This window comes from Channa argus, chromosome 1 (genome assembly GCF_033026475.1).
Source record: "Channa argus isolate prfri chromosome 1, Channa argus male v1.0, whole genome shotgun sequence".
NCBI lineage: Eukaryota > Metazoa > Chordata > Actinopteri > Anabantiformes > Channidae > Channa > Channa argus.
In genome coordinates this window covers 51,931,942-51,957,492 of record NC_090197.1, presented here as the reverse complement: position 1 = coordinate 51,957,492, position 25,551 = coordinate 51,931,942, and the positions used below count along the sequence as shown (strand labels likewise).

The 25,551-nt window shown below is 38.6% G+C and overlaps 1 protein-coding gene across 5 annotated transcripts in view; it reads left to right on the top strand.

Annotated features, from left to right (window-relative positions):
* gbf1 (golgi brefeldin A resistant guanine nucleotide exchange factor 1) overlaps positions 1–25,551 on the top strand; it is a 96,067-nt gene that overhangs the window by 25,724 nt on the left and 44,792 nt on the right. For all 5 annotated transcript variants that reach the window (XM_067475716.1, XM_067475735.1, XM_067475726.1 and 2 more), the window contains exons 4-7: positions 16,182–16,313; positions 21,906–22,024; positions 22,168–22,276; positions 23,536–23,596. In XM_067475716.1, coding sequence (XP_067331817.1) covers positions 16,182–16,313; positions 21,906–22,024; positions 22,168–22,276; positions 23,536–23,596 — 421 coding nt within the window. The remainder of the gene's footprint in view (positions 1–16,181; positions 16,314–21,905; positions 22,025–22,167; positions 22,277–23,535; positions 23,597–25,551) is intronic.

Sequence of the window (25,551 nt, the reverse complement as noted above, 5' to 3'; positions counted from 1 at the left end):
CTGCTTCAACCAGGACAACAAGGAGATGGCAACCGAGACCACTTCCTCTGCAGACCAATAGCTACTCACCCTCACCTCCACAGATGTCTATGCTGCATTGAGCCGGATCAATGCAAGCAAGGCTGCTGGCATAGTGCACAGACAATAAACTACTCCTCAACTCCACCAAGACTAAGGAGCTCATTGTGGACTTCAGAAGGGAGAACGGGCGCACACATGACCCCATCCACATCAGCAGGATTTCCCATAGACTGCTCAACCTCTTTCCCTGTGGGAGGCTCTTCAGGACTACAATTTGTGTTTATACAATAAGTGTTTATAATTTCTGCCGGTACTTAACATCTAATAACACGTTCATCTGTTCTATTCAATTCAACTTTATTCATATAGCGCCAATTCACAACAAAGTCATCTCAAGGGGCTTTACAGAATAAAGTCAAGACTATAAAGATGGAGAGAGAAACCCCAACAATTACCCCTTGGCCCTAGGCAACAGTGGAGATGAAAAACTTCCTTTAATGGAAGAAACACACAAAGTTAATGTCATATAATGGTGACAATTGTGGGGTGAGAGGAGAGAGGCTCAAAAGGAGGAAAGAAGCTCAGTGCGTCGGGGGGTGGGGTCCCCCAGCAGTCCAAGCCTATAGCAGCATAACTATAAGCATAAACTTTATCAAAGAGGAAGCTTTTAAACCTAGACTTGTAAGTAGAGAGGGTGTCTGCTTCCCGATTCTGAACTTGGGGCTTGTTCCACAGGCTCTACCTCCCATTCTACCTTTGGAAGCTCTGGGAACCACAAGTAGGCCTGCATTCTGAGATTGAAGTGGTCTGCTGGGATGATATGGTGCTATGAGGTCTTCTAAATATGATGGAGCCTGACCATTCAGAGCTTTATATGTAAGAAGCAGGGTTTTAAATTCTATTCTAGATTTAATGGGAAGCCAATGGAGAGAAGCTAGTGAAGGTGAGATATGATCTCTCTTGCTAGTTCCAGTCAGCACTCTTGCTGCAGCATTTTGGATTAATTGCAGGCTCTTTAGGGAGTTAGTGGGGCATCCTGAAAGTAGGGAATTACAGTAGTCCAACCTAAAGGTAACAATTGCATGGACCAGTTTTTCGGCATCACTTTGAGACAGGATGCTCCTAATTTTGGCAATGTTCCGTAGGTGGAAGAAGGCTGTTCTAGAGATTTGTCTTATATGTGACGTAAACGCCAAATCTTGGTCAAAGATAACTCCAAGGTTCCTCACTGTAGTACTAGAGGCCAGAGTTATGTCAAATTAACGACCCTAAAGCCAGTGCTTTAATCTCCTTTCATGATAAATATGATAAACCACACAGGCAAAACAATAAAAATGTGTGACTGGACAAGTTATAGGCTGTACTGTACAGTGTGTCTTCTAACTTATTGCCAGTTTTATCCTGGTTGGTTATCACCAGTTTATAAGGTGCAGTTGTGCGGAGCCTCAGTAATCCATCCTCCATGATGATGATCCCCATCATGGAGGAAGACCCCATTAATTTTGCTACTATTCTACTTCCATAGTTTTTCCTTTACTGCTATGTCGGGTTGGTAGCTATTACCAGGTCGTTGGTCTTTATCTGGTGGTCCCACAGGATCTTAGGTTCGTCATTCTCTACTACTACTTTCGGAGGTATTTCCAATTTGACCTAGGACCTTCCAGCCTGTATTCTGCACAGATGTTTCCGTACAATATGCCAGTCACTTGTTTATAGGATTCCAAGCATGCCCTGCCTGCCCGCTTCTTGAACTCATCTGTTATGTGCTTGATTGTCTCGGGCATCATTGCACAGCCTACACCTGGAGTCCTGCATGGTGTGGTAGATATTTCACATTATGTAGTTAAACTGCATGGGTGCCAGTAATGGTGAGTAGGACTGTAAATGTATTTTTTACTTGGTGCTTTCATTTTCAATGCTGCATGTCAGGACAAGAGCAAGGGTGCATTTAAAATAGTGGGTGGATTTTATTCAGATTTTGAGATTTGGGTTAGGGTCTGTGACACACCAAGCCGACCAACTGCTGCACTGGGTTACATCAGCTTTGTAATGGCCCACAATAAGCCTTAGAACACACTGCAAAGACTAGAGCTGAGAAGCATGTAGTACTGGACCTTCTGCAAGTGTTCAGCAGTGGCAGTATTTATGCATGTGGATGGGGTTATTGCTTTTTTTTTTTTACACGGTGCTGTAAAACCTAACACAGTTCTTGTGAGAGTGCTTTAGGACAGGAACCAAAGTTGTATAGTGGAGTAAAAGATAATCCGGGCATGTTGTGGGATTTTTGTGTGCAAGTCCTTCTATTAAGGAAGTAACAGTGGATACATATTATTATGTAATACATAATAATGCATAACCATAACCAACAGCTACTGTGTACGCTGTTGGTAATGGTGCTGCACATATGGCATATAGTTATTGGGGGAAACACCATATAGGTCACAACTCTGCTTTTAAATCATGTTTATCTGGAGTACACATAGAAATAAAAAAAATTATTGTACTTGCAAATATAGAGATTTTTATATCTTGGCCATATTTCCTGTGTTTATTTCCCACATCTTTACTACCTGTAAATCTATGATATAATGCCAAACCTGCATATTGTAGGACTGTTTTAAAAAGTTTGTAGGCAATTATTTTCTTTTCTGCGCTGTGTTTTTGGTAAAGGGTTTTATATCTGCAAATAAGCCGTCAATGTTATTATTTGTACTTGCTCAGAAGTGTTCTGAAGTCTTCATGCTGTAAAAGGTGTTTAATCTATCAACCCTAGACCCAGCAAAAGAGCCCCAGTCTATTCCACATCCTTTTATAAATTAAAGCTCTTTTTACTTCTGCCAGGATTCTCCTGCATTTCTCTGTTGATGTCAACAGAACGCTTGTGTTTACCACATACACGGTGTCTGTTACACCCACAGACACACATCCTATGCCCTTTTCTTTACAGGTGACAAAAAGGATAACCAGTTGTTTTTCTGTTTATCAGAGGTGACATGACCAGTGGCGCAAGGGGGCGAGGAGGCCCTGTGTTGCGATAGCTAAATATACATCCCTGACAGCTCCATAATAGGTTCCAGGAAGTTCAGTCAAAAATAAAAACAAAGCAACATTTCTAGCTGATTGGCTTTGAAAGGCCGTTTTTTCTTGCTGAATGGGAAAAATGTGGACTTCAGCATTCCATGGCTCTGATGCCAGTCAGATTGGATAGGCGCAGCCTTGCGTATGCAGAACAAGCTTGATGAGAGGGAGACACATTGCACTGCAGAAACCAACTTTAGGGCAAAGAATTTATCTACATGTTTAAAAAGCTCACTTAAATTATAACTTAATTTATAACTATAAGTTATATATTAATATATATATAAGTTATAACTTAACTTATTATAATTCGAATTATTATAACTTTAAGTCCTGCTGTACAGTCTACACTTTTGCTCTACATTTTGTTGTACTAGCAGACCACAAGATAATGTGTTTACTAATACCTTCACCTGTGTTCACCTGTTAATACAAAATGTAGTCATGAATTCATGCAGACAATGGGACCTATCTCAGCATGGTTTAGAATTACCAGCTTCATGGCAGACAGCCTCAGTAATAGCCTCAAAGAACCCTTTATTAACTTGTATTTGTATTCCCCTTTTTTCTCTTTCTGGCAACAAAGTTGGTTAAATTATGTGATGAGAGATGGTTTATGACAAACAGCAAGCCCCAGGGAAGTGCACTTTATACATCAGTGGAAATGGGCAGCCATGTGAACAGCAGTGAATTAACTCATTTTTTTTTCTTCCTGCTGATACGCTAAGAAAAATTAAAAAACTTGGATGTCATGGAAGGCTGCAATGGTTAAGAGGTTGTTCTAAGGGGATTGACCATTCGTATTAAAATCTTTCATTTACTGTAGTACATAGATATATAAATAATAAGATAAATTAAATATACTTAATACATTTACATCACCATGAGGTGGCCAAAACTTTAAAACCGCCTCTTCTTAGAATGTTGACCAGTATGACTTCACTACCAACTTTGACCTCAATAATAAACCTTTCTTGCAGTTTCAACCTAAAACTGAGAAATTATAACCTTGTAAAAGTAGAATTCTAGCAGAGCCTCAGTATTGGAATCCTTTTAATTTCCCTGACGCCGTTTCTAGTACGACAGACCTTTAGACCCACAGGGGAGTCATTTATGACAGTTGTCGCCTTGGTTTGTTAAGCCAGCATGGGTCATCTCCAGTCACTCAATTCAGTGCCCCAATGGGGAAAAACCTGATACGCTCTAATGTTTCCTTGCTATTGAGCCAGTGTGGCATCAGTATTTAGAAATGTCCCCTGTAAAACTCTGTTGTTCAGTCACCATATGTTGCCAATAGAGAGGTCACCTGTTGCATATAGAGTGTTTAAATGACACCATGGTTTGTATAGGATTTTTTGGAAAGAGCTATTATTAAACGAGAGTTATATTAAAAACATACAATGCATTGGTCCTTTGCTAGAACTAATATAATTAAATATATGTTTCTATATAGGAAATCATATCATATTTTGAAGGAATTAAGATTTTACTCTCTGAAAGGACCCAGTTTGATTCAGTGACATGCTTGTTCTTGTAAAAGTATTATGTCCTTCAACATCCTTCTTGATGGCAGAACTGGGTTGTGTGTGGTGTGGGGGAGGTGCATACATTCCAAAATAAGAGTTATAACCAACATCCATGTACAATGTATGTCGTTACTTTAGTGCAGAATTATGAAAATAATCTATCTATACAGGTCTGTATTTGATGTGATATAAAACATGTCACAGTTCCTTGTCTTATTTGAAGCAGAATGTCACCTGTTTGCATATCAGTATATCTTGAGATAAAGTGTTTACATGGTGAAAATATTTTGTGCATTGCAGGACACTTATTCGATCTAGGTTTATCAAATATTTGTGCCAAAACTCCACAGTCTAACGATTACAATTATATTGTAGTGTCAATCTGTATATAGGAGAAGAATAAAAATGATCGATTGTATGACGTTAGAGTTTTTTTACACATAAACAGCCTACTCACTTTCGCGCGGACCTTATTTTCTACCAGCTACTTGCACCTAATATTCGGAGAGCGATTAATCTCTTTCAAATCGATATTGCAATTTAACAAAACACAATTTTGAAATTGCAAAAGACTGGGATTAATGTAGTTGTTTTTAACCCTACAATACTAAGAGAAGAGTTCACACAGGCTTCACATAAAGGGATCTGCTCTCCCCCCCCTGCAGACGAGGTGAGTAAGAGTGGATAAAGAAAGTTTAAGACAGACAAGTTCATTTGTAGGGCTGCTGAAATGAAGCTAGTAGCATGAAACTTGAATATAATTCATCCTGCTGATCTGAGGCCTCACTTTCCTGCTCTGTTTGGCTCTTTGCACTGCCCTCAGGTAGTTCTCCTCCTCAACTTAAACACTAAATGAGAAACTGAAAAACTTGCAAGCCTTGATCAAAAACCTTCAGAAATGAAAATCTCCGCCTTGCTGTCAGATCACAGGAGAGTTTCACAGCACCTATTCACATGAAGATAAGTTCAAGAGAATATCTACTAAACATTTGAAAAGTTCATAAAAAAATCTTACATTTTAGTTCCTGTTTGCACTGTTTTTTTCTTTTTGAGTTTTGAGCGCTGTTAGTAGAATTAAGAAAACCTTTTTCTTGGCCAAGCAGTTTGTAATATATTTCTCTGTGTTTGGTAACAAAGCAGGGGAACACACAGGACCCTCGCACGCCAACAACCCAGTGTAAACTAAAACACCAAAGATTAGTATTAATCACCCTTAATGCAGTGGCATATAATACAGTCATTACGTGACTTCAGACTAAGCTGTCCCACCTAACTACTGCTAATTATTAAACACACACAGAGGATTTGCTGTCAGTGCTTAGTGGGTATAAAGCAGCATCATACCTAAGTATATTGATATAAGCCTATTATTACTCATGAGCTGTGTTGTAAATGATGTGAATGGCTAGATTCAAAGGAGGGGGGGGGGGGGGGGGGGGGGCTGTGGCTGTGTTAAATGAAACAACTGGGCTCTTCCCTGACCCCCTTCTCTCCTTATCAAAGCTCCTACATGTTTAGAAAAAAACCCAAGACAATCTACAATCATTCTACAATCACAAAAGGTGACAATGTTTTGGCAGCTTTGGCAGCTATAAAATTAACTTCATATGAAATTCTATACTGTAAAAAATATCTCACTCTTGTAAATATATTTACTAGATTCAATTCATATCACACACAAACTCTTTTAGTGTCAGGTAATGTGATGATTTCCAGGCTGACAATATGAGCATCCTTAACAAACCTGAAAGATCAGCTGTAGCACAATCAGTGAAAGTAATGTTGAGAGTTAAGCTGCTCAGTTATGATGAGTTAATGACTATAATGTTGAGAATATTGGCTGTGGCTGTGATATCGTTAAGCTTTAGAGATATTTCACTTGGGAACTGTTCTGTTTGTGCAGTGAGGTATTGATATGAAACGAGGTATTGTCTCTAATTAACTGTCAAATTAGTTTATATTAGTTCATTTCTGCAACATTAAGTACATACAACAAAATGTACTTTAAATTGCATAAACTTTACACAAAATAAATGATTGGAGTGTGTGTTGCTGTTAAATGGTGTGAGGTGAGATAGTTCTGTCAGTGTTTCCCTTATATTGGTACAAGCATGCTGGCCCACCGTGCCATAGACTCCCCCCACCATGCTTACATGACAGACAAAAAATATTTTTACATCTAGTGATGCTGTGTTCAAGACCAATCTTCTTTTTAACGTCACGCAGGTAGATACCAAGGGATCTGTGAGCCGTTTTTGTTAGTGTTGTGCCCAAATTTCACTGCCCGTCCTACATCCACTGCCCTCCCTTGTTTACATGAAGATTTTTGTTTTTTAAGGTTTTACACAACACTGTTGTACTCAGATGTTAGTTGCCTATTTTTGTTCCCACTGTTGCCTCGACCAGGTACCAAGCTGTGGCCATGTGTAATCCTGGCAGACTGCAGTTGTATTGTAAGCCTCTGTGGTAGTGGTCTGTACAGCATGTGGATTCTGAAATCTTTCCTACCCCATTCCCCATGGGAATGCCATTAGTGATGAGCTGAAGGAGTGTAGCAGGTGAAACAAATAAGTGTGTTAACTCCCAACACACACATACACAAACACTTAGAGCCCCACATCTATGCTCTACAGAATTGTATCTTTTCTTTTTGTCATCTTCTTCTCATGAACTTCTATCCAGCTATATTTTGTTTTATTCATTCTGTATCTTTTTGACCCTTGGAATTCTGCTGTGGTTTGCAAAAGCTGTTGCAATCTTTGTAAACTGGTTCCATTGCATGACCATCTGTGTCTTGGTCTGGTGTAGCCCGACGAAATGGCATTTTAAGGTAGTAATAATGAAACAATCCTGACAGAGATCCTTCAGATTAGCTTATTATGAGGATAAAACTTGATGATTCCCAAGAAGGGGAATTGATTTGGTACAGCAACACAATGATAAGCAAGAACAATAACACTAAAACAATAAGGAACAAAAAAACACCAAAAACATCCACTCTGTAGAGTGAAAAAAAAAAAAAAAATATATATATATATATATAGATAGATAGATAGATAGATAGATAGATAGAAAGAAATTGAATTAAAAGTACAGAATTAACATTAACCCATGTGTGTATGTATGTGTGTGTATGTATATAAATGTTGTTTTGTGTTTCTCATTGACTTCACAGTTTTTCCTTTATTACTACACTCTGTATGTGTGTTAGTGTAACCTGCTAAAAGGATGCTATCCAAAGCTCAATCCTGTTCTCTACCCAACATTAAGTCCTTCACACCACATTACCCCAAATTTATGACTCCCCCTTCATCATCTCTCTTCATCATTACCCAATAACCAAGATCCAGAGCGACTGTGGCGCAGGAAGGTAGAGCGATCGTCCACCAATCCCACAGTTGTTGGTTCGATCTCTGGCCTCCTCTGGTCACGTGTCGAACCCCAGCTTAGTTGCTCCGGTGAACGTTGGCAAGCTGCATAGCAGCTCCCCCATCAGTGTGTGAGTGTGAGTGTGAATGGGTGATTAAGAAGCAGTGTACAGGACTTTGAGTGCCAATAGGTAGAAAAGTGCTATATAAGTGCAGAACATTTTACCACTCTAGCGTCTTAACCAAGACACTGATGCTCACATTATCATGGGAATATGATTTACTTCTGACTGTTTTTTTTTCTGGAAATAGAGGTGATAATACGATTCTGCCTTATCTAAAGGGCACTTTACTGTGACACTACATCCAAACACACTTTTTTTCTGAAATTTGTATGTGCACTCTATTAGATTTTCAAATTGAGCATTATAAGAGATCCATTATTTATAAATACACTGAGCATAAAGTATGTCCATCTATCACAAAGTGGGACGGCAGGCTGTGAAGCACATTAAGTGAATGTTGGGTCACAGCCAGTTTCTAACCAGAATAATGTGGCCTTTGTGCAAAGCATGCAGCATAGAAAATAAATATTATGTACAGGATAACAGGTGCAAACTAGTACAGTGGCTGGCAGTCTCCAGCCCTAGGAAGGTTTGGTAATGAAGTCATGCAGTTTTAATGCACCTGCTGCCTCTCTGTCTCTTTTTTGTTTAAAAGACAATTTTGCTGAAAGTAATTGTCTTTTACCCCAATAAACAATATCAGTTTCACAGCCTTAATCTCCTGACTGAATGAAAGTCCAAAACTAACTGTGGACTGTAGGCCTCTGACATTTTTACAGAAAATATTTATACTGAATTGCAAGAATTATGTGGAAATGCAAGATTAAAACAGAGGAGAATTTCGAACCTTCAAGTGGCTCACAAGCAGAAACCAAAGTCTGCTCACTTATAAGTTTGCTCATGTCAATCTGAGTTCTCCAAACAACTGACTAAGTAGCACCAGCAACCCAGTATTACTCCATGGACAGAAAAAAGTAGATTGTATCTGGTCTTCATTTGTCTTCTCATTAATATTAGATCCCTATTCTCTTATATAGTTAGTTACTCAAGCACCATCTTTAGAAATAAACATTTTTCTAGTCCTTTGCTCAACCAAAAATAAAAAAGTTTGTGCCAAAACCATGTGTACTCGAAAATATGGAAATTTGTTGTCTAGTTTTCCATTCCTGGAAAAATTGATAATTTTTTTACTCCATTATCCATGAAGGAAAAAAGCAATATGACATCTTTTTGCTGATTGTGAACTGTGATTGCTGAACACTCTATAAACTTGTGGGCTTTTGAATGTGACACAAATCAGCTGGTAGTTAAAGATATCATGCACTTTTTGACAATACAAAGCTAGAATAAAATGACTTTTGAAATATAATAATAATAATAATAATAATAATGTATTTTACTTATAGGTGCCTTTTGCAAAAACTTAAGGACACTATACAAAACAATCAACAAACAAAACTAATAAGGTAAGACAATGAATAAAAGAGTATGGATTTGAAGACAGGAAAATTAAATGTTTCTAATATGTCATATAAGCCTTTTATCTAGTCACTGTTCTAGGCCTCTCTTCTTTAACTTCTTACTGGACCTGCAAGACACATGTCTAAGCAGGGCCTTGTAAAATGAACTTACTATTAACATCTTTACACTGTAAATAAGCACTTACCAATCCCTAGAGAAAGTAGAAAAATGGGTTAGGGGCATATTTACTGCCAAAAATGTTTAATATAAAGTTAAATTAAAAGCTTACTTTTAGTTAGTTGCCATTACTTTCTAGCTTAAAGTTAAGGTTACAGAAGACAAGGCAACAGAAGACATTTTAAATTAACATTGTAGGTTCTTAAGCACGTTTCTGGTATATAACACAAAACCTAAGTGTTCAGAAGTTCAAATGAACCAGTAAATAGTCCAGATACCACAGCACAGATCCTTCTCATTTTCACTTCATCTGATGCAGGTACAGAGCTACAGGGAAGAAATGGCAGGAATAATGACCCAATAGTGATGTAAACAAAGCATATACCAGGGTCTGGGATAATAAATGAGAACTAATGTAATGTGTTTTTTGTTTAATGCTGAAACTGAGTAGATAATATTGATTTAGTGCTAATAGAAGTTACTTTTAGGCAAAATGAATGCAAAAGCAGAGATGGTTCATGACCACAGAATGAATTGAGGTGGTCATGAACCATCTCGAGAAGTCTCGAGTGAACCAATTAGTTGTTGCAGCGGCTGCAACATGTGACATTTCTTGGAAGTTGCTCAAGATCATTAAACATGTTGTTCATGAAATGCTGCTGATTCTAGATAATAAGAGAAGAGTTCGTAGTCAAAGTTTGCTGTATGTAAACTGTACTGTTTGTGTGAGAAAGCGGCTAATCAGCTGAAACCTTGACAACGTTTGCAATTCAGAAGAAAGCTGTTGAAAAAATGTACATATTGCAATCGCAATAGTGCTCTAATAAAAATTGCAAATCCATTATTTTCCCATATTTTATTTATTTTTTATTTTTTTCCTTTCGGCTTTATCCCGTGAGTTCAGGGTCGCCACAGTGGATCATTGTCCGCATGTTGATTTGGGACAGTTTTTACGCCGGATGCCCTTCCTGACGCAACCCTTCCTTCCCACTGCACAGCTGGGGAGGGGAATGGGCTGTTAGGGGTTCAGTGTCATGCCTAGTGACACTTCGACTTATATAGCCAGGGCTGGGGATCGAACCACTCACCTGTGGTCCGTGGACGACTGCCTTTACCAACTGAGCTACAGCCGCCCCATTATTTTCCCATATTGTTGGAATAAATATAAATCAAGCTTTACCGAGTAGTAAAGCATTTGCAGTGAATGATTTAGATTTATATCTTTACATTGTCTAGACTGGCAATTAATTTAACTTGGGTATTTTAAAAGCTATTCTTCTGTGGGCAGGTGTCCTGGAAGCATAACACTCGTGCTGTATTAAATATTAAAAGCTAAAAGTTATAGTTCATCTAAAGGCAGTTTAATTACCATTGTATATTCTCTAAGAAAATATCCAATGCATTTTTTACTTTTTTTCAAGATTTCTTCATAAATACTTTAGGAAATCCAGTGATTAATTAAAATTTAGGAGCTTAGTATAAATGCATGTAAGGGCATTGGTCCTTTTCTAGCTGGTCTTCCTATTTTATCAATTCAGTAGAAGTGTTCTTATAAATGCAAATTATACTCCATGTAGCCCTTAAAGAAATTCTATCCTGTAGTAGCCATTACAGTTGTCCTTTCAAGCATTTGGAAAAGTTTTAATTTCTCAAGGGCTTTCAAATTGCCTGTTTAGATTCCACACAAGCATTGTTCCAAGCAACTATAAAATACCACTGTGGCTGATTCAAATGGCCACATGGAGCTCCGTTGCATTCTTCAGTCCTAATTGCCCCCCTTCCGCAAATGTCGGTTTCATTCAGAGGAATGTAGGGACCAAGGGCAGAAAAGAAGAATGAAACAAGAGTGGGGGCCAAGGGCTAAGGAGAGTCTGACATTGATCAAACTTCTCCTGACAGATGGATAAGAGTACTTGTGTATACTTTGTTCTACAGATCAACCACAAAATTCTCACTGGATTTTATTTAACCTTGCTGGACTTGTTAAGGCATTGGCTCACTCAACACTAGGAGCCTCAGCATTTCAACCAGGGAACCTGACTCTTAATTTTAGCAGCTGAAGAGGTCTAGATCAATAACCATCAGTGCTTGGTTGTAGGCCACACAATTGTTCAAAGATGGGGAGATTCACCCCTCCTTCATCTGCTGATTTCTGCTTCTCCCTGCCTCAATGCACCTTATAAAATGTGTCATTTTATATTGTCCATCTTCATTGAAAGCTTGTGTGCCGGAATTGAGAGTTGAGTACACTGTACTCTCACATGTGCTGAGGTCTGTCTTTATGATCTGCTGTCTGCACACTTTCTTACATGTCCAAATATTGAACATTTACATGTTTAATACTGTAAAGACATGACAGAACAAAGAATAACAACACTGTAATATATTGTTCACATTCGTTCTTTCTATACCTCTCTGCTTTTTATTAACGAGACGCCAGGATTCAGTCAGAATATGTTCACAGATTGAGTAGCACATGTGTATTGATGTAGACTCAATTAAATTAAACTGTTGTGTGCACGTAGTCACCTTTTGGCGTTAGCGTCTTTATAGCAGATAGTGATTACTTAACTAAGTTGCTAACATATACAAAAGGTGGATAAGAGACCAGGCAGAAAGTGGAAAGTGGCAAGTGTGGTGCAGGAAGGTAGAGCGGTTGTCCACCAATCTCGTATTTGTTGGTTCAATCCCCGGCTCCTCCGGTCACATGTCGAAGTGACCAACACAACTGGTCTTTTGCACAGACAGCAGTGTTGGAATGCAGCCGGTTTTTGGAAAACAAAGTATAAATACCAAACACATACAAAACAAAGGGATGTAAGGGCATGAATTGAATGTGGTGTATTCATGAGAGTGTGCAAAATATAGAGAGAGTGTATAAGAGGAAGGAGAAACGACCTATATTCAAATAGATAAAATGCTATAAAATAATGGTCTGCATTGGTTATGTGCGAAAATACTAGTATTTGTATTGTATTTAATTAAAACTCCTATCAAACATTACCATGAAACAATAACGTCAGCTTTGCCTGCTCTGATTGCAAACATATGTGAGATGATCTAATCGCTAATTGTTATAGATTTGCTAAAACAACAGCTGTCTGTAAGTTGTGCTAACTGCAAACCCTAATTAGTCACATAACTTCATAACAAACTAAACCTGGACCCCTCCCTCTGCAAGGGAACCAAACCTTACCCAGTAATTAATATTACGAAATTTATTATTTTATTTTATTTTAAATAAAAAGAAGAAAAATACTAAGAAGAATTCATTGTGACTTTGCAGATATAAAACAAAATGAGGCCCTTAATTTTTACCGATACAAAAAAACATCAGTTTTGTAAACAGGTGTTGCCACTGCTTTGATTTCTACTGAAATTGATATGATCCTGATTGTTGCTCTATCTATGTCAAAGCGTATTTGCAAGTGTAGCTCTCATTAACAATGAATGGCAGCTGTCACTGGCTCAGGCCTTTGATTCCATATGGCTGAATGCAATGGACGTGTATCTGAAGCTCAGTTTCTCCTGCTTGTTGCTTCCTGTATTCTAAGCCTTTTCTGCTCCAGTGGCAATAGATGTGCATGTGTTAAAGACTGCTTCTGCTTTTTGTGTTGAGCCAGCTTCATCTCTAGGTGCTCTCCTGAGGGCAAAGGTTCCCCTCCCATTCCCTCTTTGGAAGGATAATTTAGAGAAGTAATCCACACATGGCTGGATGCCCTCACTGTAGCTCCAAGCCGAAGGATGAAGCTCCAGCATGCTTAAGGGGGATAGGATTAAGCTCATGGTGAATCGTAATGGGCTCGTTTCACACACACACACACACACACACACACACACACACACACACACACACACACACACACACACACACACACACACACACATATATATTAGTTGTCATTCCATCTACCTGTTTACAAAATAAAAAAAATATATATATTTGTTTGCTTGTTTCTTTACCAATTAAACAGAATTTTACTTCTTTGCACTTGTAAATCAGGACTTATCTACCAAACCTACCAGCCTTTTTGTGGCAACATCGACTGCAGGTTGAGCTACTCTAATCCTGTTTTTGGTCAATTTCAGCCAGAGGTCTACCTGGTTATAAAATGGTTGCCTCACCTCTATGGCCTCAGCAGTTATTTATTTATTTCACTTCACACCACAAGCCTCAGAGATTGAGTTGAAGTAGAGAAGCTGTATTTAGACTTTATTTAAAAAATTGTTGGTGGCCCTGGACAGCGTGCTCCAGTCAGCCCTGTGTTCACCGACGCTCAGCCGGATCAATAAAACACAATTGAGTTTTCCAATCTGTTGTCTTTTGGAATGCAGCCATCGGACTTACAGGCTGATCACCTCTGAAGAACTCTTCATCAGGATCTATTGAGTACTGTCCTTCTACCCTTACTACATGCTTTTTCATACTCTAAAGTAATGGGACACTAAAACCTTCTTTAAAAACTTTTATGGCAGCTGATGCACAAATAAATAGGATCGAGAACTATCTCACTTTCTGAAGATGCAGATTTTTACTTTTATTTTGGTTCAAGTCAATGGAAAGCAAAATTGCTGATTTGTTTCTTAGCACAAAATAGATTTTCAGAATGTGATTACTAAAACCATGTAAAAAGTCAGTGAAATAGTGTATATAGTTATACTGCATTGGGGATTTCGGCCATTTAAATTTTGCTTTATTATTATTTTTATTTTTTCCTTTTGACTTGTCCTTAATTTAGAGTCACCAAAGCCGATTATAGGTCTGCATGTTGATTTAGCACAGTTTTCCTGACGCAACACTCCCCAATTTTACTGGCGCTCAGGAGCGGCACAGTGCGGCTGGGGACGGGCTGTTGGGGGTTCAGGGTCTTCGTCAGGGACACTTCGACATGTGGTCGGGAAGAGCAGGGCCCAAACCTCAGACCGTCGGTGGCCAGTCTACCAACTGTGCCACTGCCACCCTGGACTTACATCATTAAATGATTTTGATTTTCATTATTTCTGTGATTAGAATTTATTGGGACGGGTTCGAAGGCCTTGATGATTCACTGGAGCCAATACCATGAACTTGCAAAAGCCCCATTCAAATTACAATGTCTATTGTGGTAATAACTGTATGTGCAGTCTTGAAATGCAGCCCTTTCAACAGCATATTTAAACAAAACATTCAAACACAAAAAGAAAAAGGTTCAAGCAAAGGACAAACAAAAATTATTTTGAAATTGAGCACCTGGCAGTAAGTTGACATTTTTTTTTAAATATTTTCATTGTTTTCTAAGCAAGCTGCTGGGAATTTGGAAATTGCGGGTTAATTTGTTGTAGTCATGCACGTTTGGTAATTGGTTGTTCACTCTCTTGTACTTATTATTTTCAATTTTTTTTTTTTATCTGGAGTGGAGCTTATAAATCATAATCCTAATGGTATTGTTGCTTCCCTGGTATATTTCCTGCATTTATATAGCGCTTTTCTACCTATTGGTACTTAAAGCGCTTTACACTGCTTCTCATTCACACATTCCAACTCACAATCACACACACTCAGACCTGTGCGGTAGCTGCTATGCAGCTGGCCAACACTCACCGGGAGCAACTAAGTTGGGGTTCAGTGTCTTGCTCAAGGACACTTCAACATATGACCAGAGGAACCGGGGATCGAACCAACAACTGTGGGATTGGTGGACAACCGCTCTGGGCCATTTAGTAAATTTCCAGTTGGAGTCAAGTATGAATTGATTACATTTTGGAAGTTTTACATCCACATACACTTTGAGTTACACCTGTACAATGTAATGAAATTCAATACAGCAGCTCTACCATGACACCTTTAATAATGAATATACACTCCGTCTACTTACCCACCAGTGTATCCATGGAAAAGCCCCACAACATTGTAAAGAACTCCTCAAAACACAGTCCACAAAAAGACACCTTTGCTCCACAGATGCATACCGTCCCTGTCCCTCGAGGACCAAACTTCACACAATGGGGGACCGAGCTTTCTCAGCCGCCACTCCACGGCTCTGGAACCACAGACTGTAGACTGTGTCAAAAAACAGTCAAAGACTTTTGTGTTCAGAAAAGTGCATTAATGGGACTTCTACCTTCTTTTATTTTACTTTGTTTTATATGTTTTTTTTTTATGTTTTATTCTTGCTCTTAATCTACTCGTGTAGTACTTTGAAATTTACCAACAAATGTAAAGTGCTTTTTTAATAAAATTAATCGTTTGCCCAGACAAAGGGTTTTTCATTCAATGACTAAAGAAATTTAAATAAGACATATTTACAAATATATTAATTGGTCCACTTACTTTGACCTTCTGAAGATAGTTGAGTGTGTATAACAATGTCCATAAATTTACAAGAAAATCGCAAAAAATCTTGTAACTGTACCAATACTGTACTGGACATAACCTTTTGGTTATGATATGATTGATTTCCACAATTGTTTACATGACTAATTGTTGTGTGTCTCTCTGTCTTTAGAACTGTCAGATGTTGAGCCCAATGTTTTCCTGCGGCCCTTTCTAGAAGTGGTACGTTCTGAGGACACCACTGGACCAATTACAGGTCTCGCCCTAACCTCCGTCAACAAGTTTCTTTCCTATGGCCTTATTGGTAAGAAGTCTCCATTTTCACGTAATCATAAACCTACATCTGTATCTTTCTTATGCATCTCTATTACTCTTAATAAAATTAATATCTTGAAAAGCAATGTACACTCTGTCCAATTTTATTAACTACTTAATGACTTAAGACTCTGGTTGTTTAAGCAAAATATGGAATATAAACACATAGATTTCATCTGCCTAAAAGAAGGATATGTTGTTGTGTCATATGTATTTGTTAAGCATGAAGCAGTTTGTTGAGCTAAAAGAAACTGTGGCTTTCTGTGTTGATGATGTGATGCTCAGCACCATGGATAGAGATCCCACCCACATCTGTAACAGAGAGCATTTAACATGGTGTTGGTAACAACAACCAAAGCAGGACTCCAAACTTTTCCTCAGCCTGAGAATTGCTTTTGTTTATCTGTGTAGAAAAGGATGGACGGCAAAGTTCATTCAAAAAAGGATTAGCGACTTTATTAAGAGGAGTAACAGAAATTCCATAGGTGATTAAAATTAAACCATATAGAGGCAAATAAATAGAATTAAGGGCATTTTGTTCAACATTTGAATAAATTCTGTTTTAATTTAAAACAACAACAAATAAATAAATACTCTAAATTGGTTTAACAAATGTAAGAATTGTTTTTAAATGTGGTTAATTGATGACAGTGGTGTTTTCCCTACAAGGTTAGAGGCAAGCAGCCGCCATCCCATCCAGGCCCCTGCCATGTCTACATGACAGGCAAAAATGTATTTTTAAATGTTTCATTGCAGTTACGAAGGCATCTGAGCTGTTAAATTAACATTAACCTAAATTAATTTAGCACAGGTGGACTCCAGTCAAGGTGTAGAAACATCTCTGCGACACTCAAGAGAAATGGGAGGAACCTGAGCTAAATTTCAAGTTGTTGCAAAAGCTCTGAACACTCATACTAGGCTAAAGTTATAATTCAGTTTCTGTTTTTAATGAATTTACAAACTTTTCTAACAAAATTGAAAAAAGTGAAGGGAGTCTAAAAATGTGAATACACTGTATGAAGAAAACTAAATCCTATAAACAGTGTTTCCCCTAGAACCGTTTTCAGGCATAGGGGCAAAAGAATAATAAAGGTTCTATTATTACACACAAAATATTGTGCATGTTTATTCCTCATGCAGCAGCTTTGGTTGGTAATTTCCATGTAACAGTCAAGTAAAGCAAGTTGAATATTATTAAGATCTAATTATTGCTCGCAAATAATTTCCCCCATGTCTCACTGGGGTCTCAATTAAAGCCCTCTGGGATGTCCCTCTTCTAACAGGGTATTTATGCTGATGGCTTATATAACAGAATACCCCTGCTAAGCCTCTCAATTATGAAAGACAATGTTAACTGTGCTATTTTCATAAATATTGCTTTAAAAAACTAATTAAGTATTTCAAAGTATTTTGAGATTATACCAACAAAACCAGCACCACAAAGCTCAGCCTTGACTGCATAACCTCTTTGGTCTAGTGGTGTTACCTTTGCCATGGACTCAACTCTTCTTACATCTGTGCCTCCATGTGTTTTTCACCTGCGTTACATCACAGCTCCGTAAGACTTTTCACTGTTGTCTGGGAAATGTTATTTTCCCTGCCACTCAGCTGGTGACCTCTGTGGAGCTCAGCATATTCCTCAAACAGTTTAATGGCATCTTCTCCCAGCCTCTTTGAAAAGTTAATTGAGGTCATCATATAGCGCTCATCTTTCTCAACCAGTTCCCCCAGTACCTGTGGTTTTTGTCTTTATTTTTAACGCTTAGCTTTTCTAAGCTGACTTTCTTGTTTCAAGGTTCTTAGCCTCTCTTTGCTGTTGTTGGATGTGAGTATGTCGTCCACACAGGAGTCCTTCTCCAGGACTCAGCGTGCCTCAAGCAGGTCAAAAAACCCTTTGCAGCCGAGTAGTTTCCTGCATTGCTAACTGTGCTATGCATTCAGCAGGATGTTCACCAATGTTGACTAATGGCATATTCTTCTACCTCCTCATCTTCTCTGTCTCTCCAGACAAACCTGTGGAGCTGTACTTCTCGTTCCTTCAGCTACACCGAGTTGTAAATAATTTTTTTTTATCCAAGTGCTACACGTACTCCTCACCCCAACCCTCTGAGCACAGCTCTGATGGGATTAAGTACTTCTGGACCCTTTAAGAGCAGATCATTCATGCACACTGCTTTGAACATCTGGCTACTGTTCCACACCAAATGAACTGGAATCATCAATGAGTGAGACTTGGGTGCTACCTGGATTTTAGCTGCCTTTCACTTCCTAAGTTGTTTCTGGAAGTCGGTTTTCTCTGTGTGGGGAATCCATGGTTGCCAATTTGAAAGGGTTTCCACAGATTCCATAATCAGCTTCTCCAGAAGTGTTAAATGCATCTCATAGGCTTCGCAGTTAACTCTGTCTACTACAATGGAGTATGCATATTCAGATTCTATCATTTCTGCTGACGCATAGTTTACCCAGAGGTGGGCTTGAACAAACTTTTTCACCTCATCAAACCTTACTTCACATTGGATGGAGACCTTCTCAGACTCAAACTCGAGTTGACTTAGCTGTACCTCAGTACCACCATTAGATTTAGACTTCATGTCTACCAACAAACCAGTTCTGTATTCATCATCGGCTTCGATGGCCCTTGTTGTCTCAACAGAAAGCTTTATGAGCGTGTCTCTAAGCTCTGACTCATCTCTTGCCCTCCGGATGAGATAGTTGGCTTGTCTTGTAAAGCGGCTCTAGGCTGTAGTCCGTACTTCTTCAAGTTGGTCCAGGGTTCTCCCAGGAGCTTCTTTCGCCACATTGTAAGGTTTAGTTATTTAATGCCCTTAATTGTCTCTTTATTCTCTCTGCATTGACAGTATTTGTCTTTTTGGACCTCATGAAGCCTTTAATGTTTACGTACGTGAACGTGCAAACTTGTTAACTCTCAGCATCTTCTGACCAATCGGTGTCTCTCTTGCATCTAACAGGTCTCCCACATTATTTCCTCAGAAATTGCCTTTTCTAGTTGCAAACAACAAATCATTAAAAGTGAAATAAGTTGATTGTGTTTCCCATACAATTGTTCACGCTAAACGTTTACGCTAAATCTGGTTCATTTTGTGACAAATAGAATAAATAATCAAATAAATTAAACATTTTTACACATGAAAATATTAAGGCTGGCACACACTTGTGTGAATCTGATGTACCCCACAGTTTTTCTCTCAAGATCTTCACATCCTCACACCTCATTTTTAACTTTCCACTGCAAACTCAGGTCTCTCAATCCTGAGTTTTTTTCCTTTGCCTCTACAGTCGTACTCTACCCCTTGAGGGCACAGCCTCTGACTGCTTCTGCACCACACTTGCAACTTGTCTGGATAGTCTTTACACCCTTTCTTCCAGACCTGCCTGTGCCTCAGTTCCTAATCCCTGGCTCACTGACCTAAACCATGAACAACGCAACATGCTCACGAGTGCAGAGAGAAAGTGGTGCAAATCCAAGACCCCATCTGCTCTTGTTGAGTATCAGAGTCTGCTTGCATCTTTTTGCATCAGCTCCACCTCCCAGCTCCCTCCATCATATGATGTCATCCTGCTAACTTAATCTAACAGTGCATGAATCTACTTGTTTTTTCACTTGGGCTGAGGACGATGCATCCACTCTCCTCTTTTCTAACCCTCCTACCAGCTCTCTGGATCCCATCACCTCCTCCTTCAAGCAACTACAACCCACATTAATGCCAGCCATTAAACAAATGATTAATACATCTCCCAAAACAGTCACTTTCTCCACCACATTTAAAAAGGCCCAGATTACCCTACTGTTCAAGGAGCTTATTCTCGACCCCCCCATACTTGTGGAGAATTACAGATCTCTCTCTCCTTTAACTTCTGGGCATGACCCTGAAATGAGCATTCTTCGTTTAACTCTTAGAATTTCTTTCTCTGAACAACCTCCTTGTGGAAGGACCAGTCTCACTTCAAAAGTGGTCAATCCTCAGAAAGAGCTCATGATGGTTTTGGATTGCTTACAGACTTCAAAAGCTGTGGCTCAGTCTTCGGTGTAAATCCTACTCAGTCTTTCTTCAGTGTTTGAATATGTAAACTACCTGATCCCCCTGTCTCTCTGACACGGCTCTGGTCTGGCTTAAGTCTTACTTATCTGGGCAAAACCTTTAAGGTATCTTGTCAGTGTCCTGTAGGCTGTCTTGTCAGCTTTTTTTTTAAATTTTTTAAATTGTTTTAATTTTTTTTCTATTTTCTTCCTTTTCTGTCCCTCTGCGCTTTTACTCCGCTGTGACACAAACAAACACGACAGACAACAGAAAGCTGATTTCTCTGCGTACCTCAGTTACTTAAGTGCACATAAGCGCAATCAATTGCATCTTGAGTAGACCTGTTTGCTCTGTAGGCAAATTGGGGGATCATAGGAGGGTGGGAGACTGGCATTATCACTACTTGGGGACAGAGCGACTGGACGGTAATCACTGAGACTGCTGATTGCATCTTATTTTTTTTTTAATGCAAGGTAATGACATCAGGAAGAGTAGTATGAAGGGTGCGGACAGGGATATGTTGAAGACTTTTATGAAGACGATGGAAAGCTGACCTACACATTCCCTCAGCACCCTTCCTGTCACACCATCAGAGTCAGGAGCTTTTCTTAGGTTCACTTCACTCCATCATGCTTCCACATTGTAAGGATGTAGATATTGGAGATTGATGAGGGTTTTTAGGATGATTTTTGCTGATGCCTCAAAGTGAGAAAATATTTAGTTAGGCTTTGTTTTCAACTGTTCAGCAGTTAGCTGCTTCAGGCCACATATTTACAGTCTGTGTGGAGAGTTGAGCTTTTTGGGAGGGAAGTGTATGCTGGGGTTAGCACCATATAGAGGTGATCTGGTTGGCTTGAATGTGGCAGTGGTAATGCTCTAAATCGATTCTTGGTGTTTCTGTAATATTTGTATGGTGTTTTTTACCCCCTACTGACACAGTTAATTTGCTGGTGTAACTTTAGGAAAGCTTCCCTTAAGTGCGTAACTACATGATCACAATCTCCAGCTACTCAGGATAATTATTTTAGTATAAATTAATAGCTGGAATATATATAATATCTGATACAACTACTTTACTGTATTTTTATCAAATACACCGTCACTCAAGACACAAATGAACAACTCTAATAAATCTTCACCTCATAAAGGTGACAGTATTTCCTGATTCAACTGTGTGATCATGTTGGAGGCTGTAGTGTTTAATGCTGTTTAGATGAGTTCTACTACCAGGAGCTTCTATTTTTTACTGAAACTGGACAGTACAGCATTTTCTGTGTGTCTAACATCTTCAACTATGATCATACAGCAGCTAATTCAGCTCCTTTAAAAGAGTTAAACTGTTTCACTTGATTTAATCATATAGTTTACGCCAAGGATACGTGACATTAATAACTGAGTGAAGTTTAAGAATAATAAAAATATAGAAATCAGTCCCCATGACTGCTCCACTACTAACAGTGTTTTGAAAAACTATTAATGATAATTACCTGACATAAATTTTCAGCCTTTTGAGAAAACGTGTGTTTTTTGTCTTTTTGCAGATGCTAACCATGAAGGAGCAGCAGAGGCCATTGAGAACATGGCGGATGCAGTTACACATGCTAGATTTGTGGGAACAGACCCTGCCAGCGATGAAGTTGTCCTTATGAAAATTCTACAGGTATTGTATTTATTAACTAGTGACGACAGTGGCCCCGTATTGATGTGAATACACCATTTCTAGTATTGGATTATTTTTTAAATCAGTCATTTTAGAAACTTGTAAAAAGAATTTTGGGTTAAAGTTGTTCTGCGCTGTTTCAGGTTCTGAGAACTCTGTTGCTGACACCAGTTGGAGCCCATCTGACCAACGAATCTGTTTGTGAGATCATGCAGTCCTGTTTCAGAATCTGTTTTGAGATGCGCTTAAGTGGTGAGTCTCGTTAAACACGTTTTTGAACATTATGTGATAGTACTGTGTATCAATACTAGAAACGATATGGAACTATAACACATTTTGGTGGGATTGGAATTATAGTGTTTTAGTTCAAGCCATTTTTCCTGAATACTGTTAAATTTAACACAGTAAAGCACAGACCTCTGCAGAGACCTCTCTTTGTAAAATATAAAATCTTTTAACCCTCATCCTGTCTCTAAAAATTATTACATTATTGGGTTTTTGAAACTGGTCTCATATGTTTGTCACAATAGCTCTTGTTTGCTCTGTCTGTCTCTTTTTGTTAAACACTCAACCAGAATGCAAATGACATCAGGGCCAAAATGCACGGCCCTCAATTCAGAAAAGAGACTTGTATGAAACTCATTACTAAGCTAAATTGAGTAATTTGTTAATGCATTAACAGTAATATTACAGCAACAATATCTGAAACACACACAAACATATCTGCACCAACCTTTTTGTTCGAACAAAGGACATATTTTCTGCATGTACCCTGTTGACAGGCTTTAATTGGCGATGACAGACTTTTTCTCACAGCAACTCTTTAACTACTAAATGTCAGTTGAGAACTAGTGTTTCAGATTTTAAACCATGCAGAAGGTGTATTCATGTTTGTTTGGACTGCAATTGTCTGAAACCTGGTCCTATCTCGGATGATTATATGTGAATTAATTATTTGGTAAGAAACAAACTGAGGGGTCTAGTTGACATAATGAGAAATGTTAAAGGACAAAAGTAAAAATGTATTTCTTATGCCTCAGTTCACAAGGAACGAACTCTCAGGGTAACAAAAAGAAATATTTTTTAAAAATACGATGTAACTTTGAAAGATATCCACCAAATTTAACTTAGAGGATCTTGAGAACCACTGCTGTAACACACAAGAATCTTTCACCACCTTATTTAAAATGTATGAAATGGCCAAAACATTAGAACCACCGCTTCTTATGACGCACTCTAATATGGCTCCACTCCCACTTTGACCTTTGATTAGAATTGTTACCTTTCTCACAGTTTCAAACTATAAAAAGTGAGAAATTACAACCCTGTAAAAAGAGAATTCAATGCAGAGCCACTGTTCTGAGCCTGTCTCACACATGAACATACAATGTTAGAAGAATTCAGCCTCTGACATTGTCCGGACTGGCCTTTCAGAAACTTTCTAATGGATCTTGCTTTGCTATTTCATTCTGTGAATTCTTCAAAATTATGTTTCTCTTTTGTGTTTTCAGAGCTGCTCAGGAAATCAGCTGAACACACACTAGTTGACATGGTGCAGCTTCTATTCTCCAGGTAAATTAACGAAGCACTAGTGGAGAAAGATGATTGTTATGTTTAAGAAGATTTACTCTGCTTTTTTATTCTTAATATGGTAAAATATAATGAAAATAAATGACAATTGCTCCTAGACACAAAATCTTGTTATAATATTTACTTTTACTTTTTCCAAACAACATTTTTAAACATCTTGTTAAACCCAATAGAGAAATGGTCCATTTTTTACTCGTCAAGTTTTTCAAATTGTTCTGGCTCTGATTTTTTTTTTAAACATGAATTATACCAACTCTATCGCTCTTGAAATTTATTTTGCACATTTCACTCATTAAGACCAGGAAAGTTTAGGGCAGTGTTATACATCGAATATTAAGATCTTAAGATCAAATCTAAAGCATCACTATTTCCCCTTAAGGTCATGAATTTCATTATGCACTGCACACAGGGTCAAAGAGTTTGATTTCCTAATGCCATAACATGATCTTATCATAACATTTTACCCCCAGTGTCCTGTTCCACCCACCAAAAACCCTAATACATACTACACAAATCTTAATCGTCACATCTAAATTCGCAATCCGCCAATTTTTCCCTACTTTTTATGTAACACTAATTGTAACCATCACCCTTAAACCAAGTCTTAACCCTATAAAAGCCCTTTGAATATGTGTGAGAGAGAGGATCAGATAAATGCCGTTATACAGTCCCCCCCCACATTGAGTCACAGACAAAGGGATGAGCCCAGGGAGTTGTCCACTATATGATATGCATATAGATGAAGCTGGTCTCTGCTTTACCAGCAAAGCTCCCATTTTTATAAAAAAAATGCTGTTTGAGAAATCTGCTGACCTAAGACCTAGTCATTGTGGGGTTATATGAGGTGGGAGTGAGGGGGATTATTAAGTGGTAGGGAAGATGGCGTGTGGATGAGGGTTAGGTGTGGGGAAATATGGTCTGACAGGCACTGTAAACTGTATCTGGGGGGTAGAGGAGGGGGAAGATGTCCTTTGTCTTTCAAATCTGGCATAAAAGGAGTTGGGCTCTTTTGCCACATATGGGTCTTACTGCAGGCTGTGGAGGTTGTTTTAAGTAAATGAGTCTCTGATATTTTCTAGTTTGTCCTTTTAAGTCGTATTTGGCCACCTTGGCTGCTTTGTTTAACGCATACTTGGCACTTTTGTATTTCTCTCTACTAACATTTTTGTGGCCTCCTCTTTGTCGGAGCACAGTTTTTTCGGCTCAGCTCTGAAGTTTATTAATGCTGTGTGAAAGTTTTCCTAAAAACAATGCAGAGCTTGTCACAGAAGCAGGTACTTGATGAGACAGCATCAGCATCCAGATTTTCTCTTTCAAAGATGTCAACCAGTGTAATCAAAGCATCACTTTCGGTCTTCTATAGCCTTAGCAGTCCACATTTCTACTGATTTAACAGGTGGCTTGCCAGTAAATAATTAGCATTCTTGATGCTAGAGTAGCAGCATTCCAGTCTTTTCTCCTCCTTGCCGAGACATTTAATGAGCTGTCAGTATTCTGGTAGTTCCACATTTAGATGAGTGGTTGAAATCACCTAAGATATAGTCTGAAAATTTAGTTCAGCCATTTGCTGTTGTACCAATCTTGTGTTGGCATTGTGAACGATATAAACTCTGACCAGTGTTAATATCATTGCCTATAAAGCACCTGCTTCCAGGTCTCCACCACCTTACACCGGTGAGCTGAGCTTTGTCTGTCTGCTGGTTAAGGTTGTAAGATTTCCTCAGGAATTTCCTCCAAAACCGTACAGTGATGAAGCAGTAGCTCAAATCTTCTGCACATTAAAAAAAAAAAGCACAGAAAAAAAGACACACACACACACACACACACACACACACACACACACACACACACACACACACACACACACACACACACACAGCTTCCATGCCAGACATGCATGTGAGAGCAGTATGAAAAAACTAGTGGCAAAATACTGT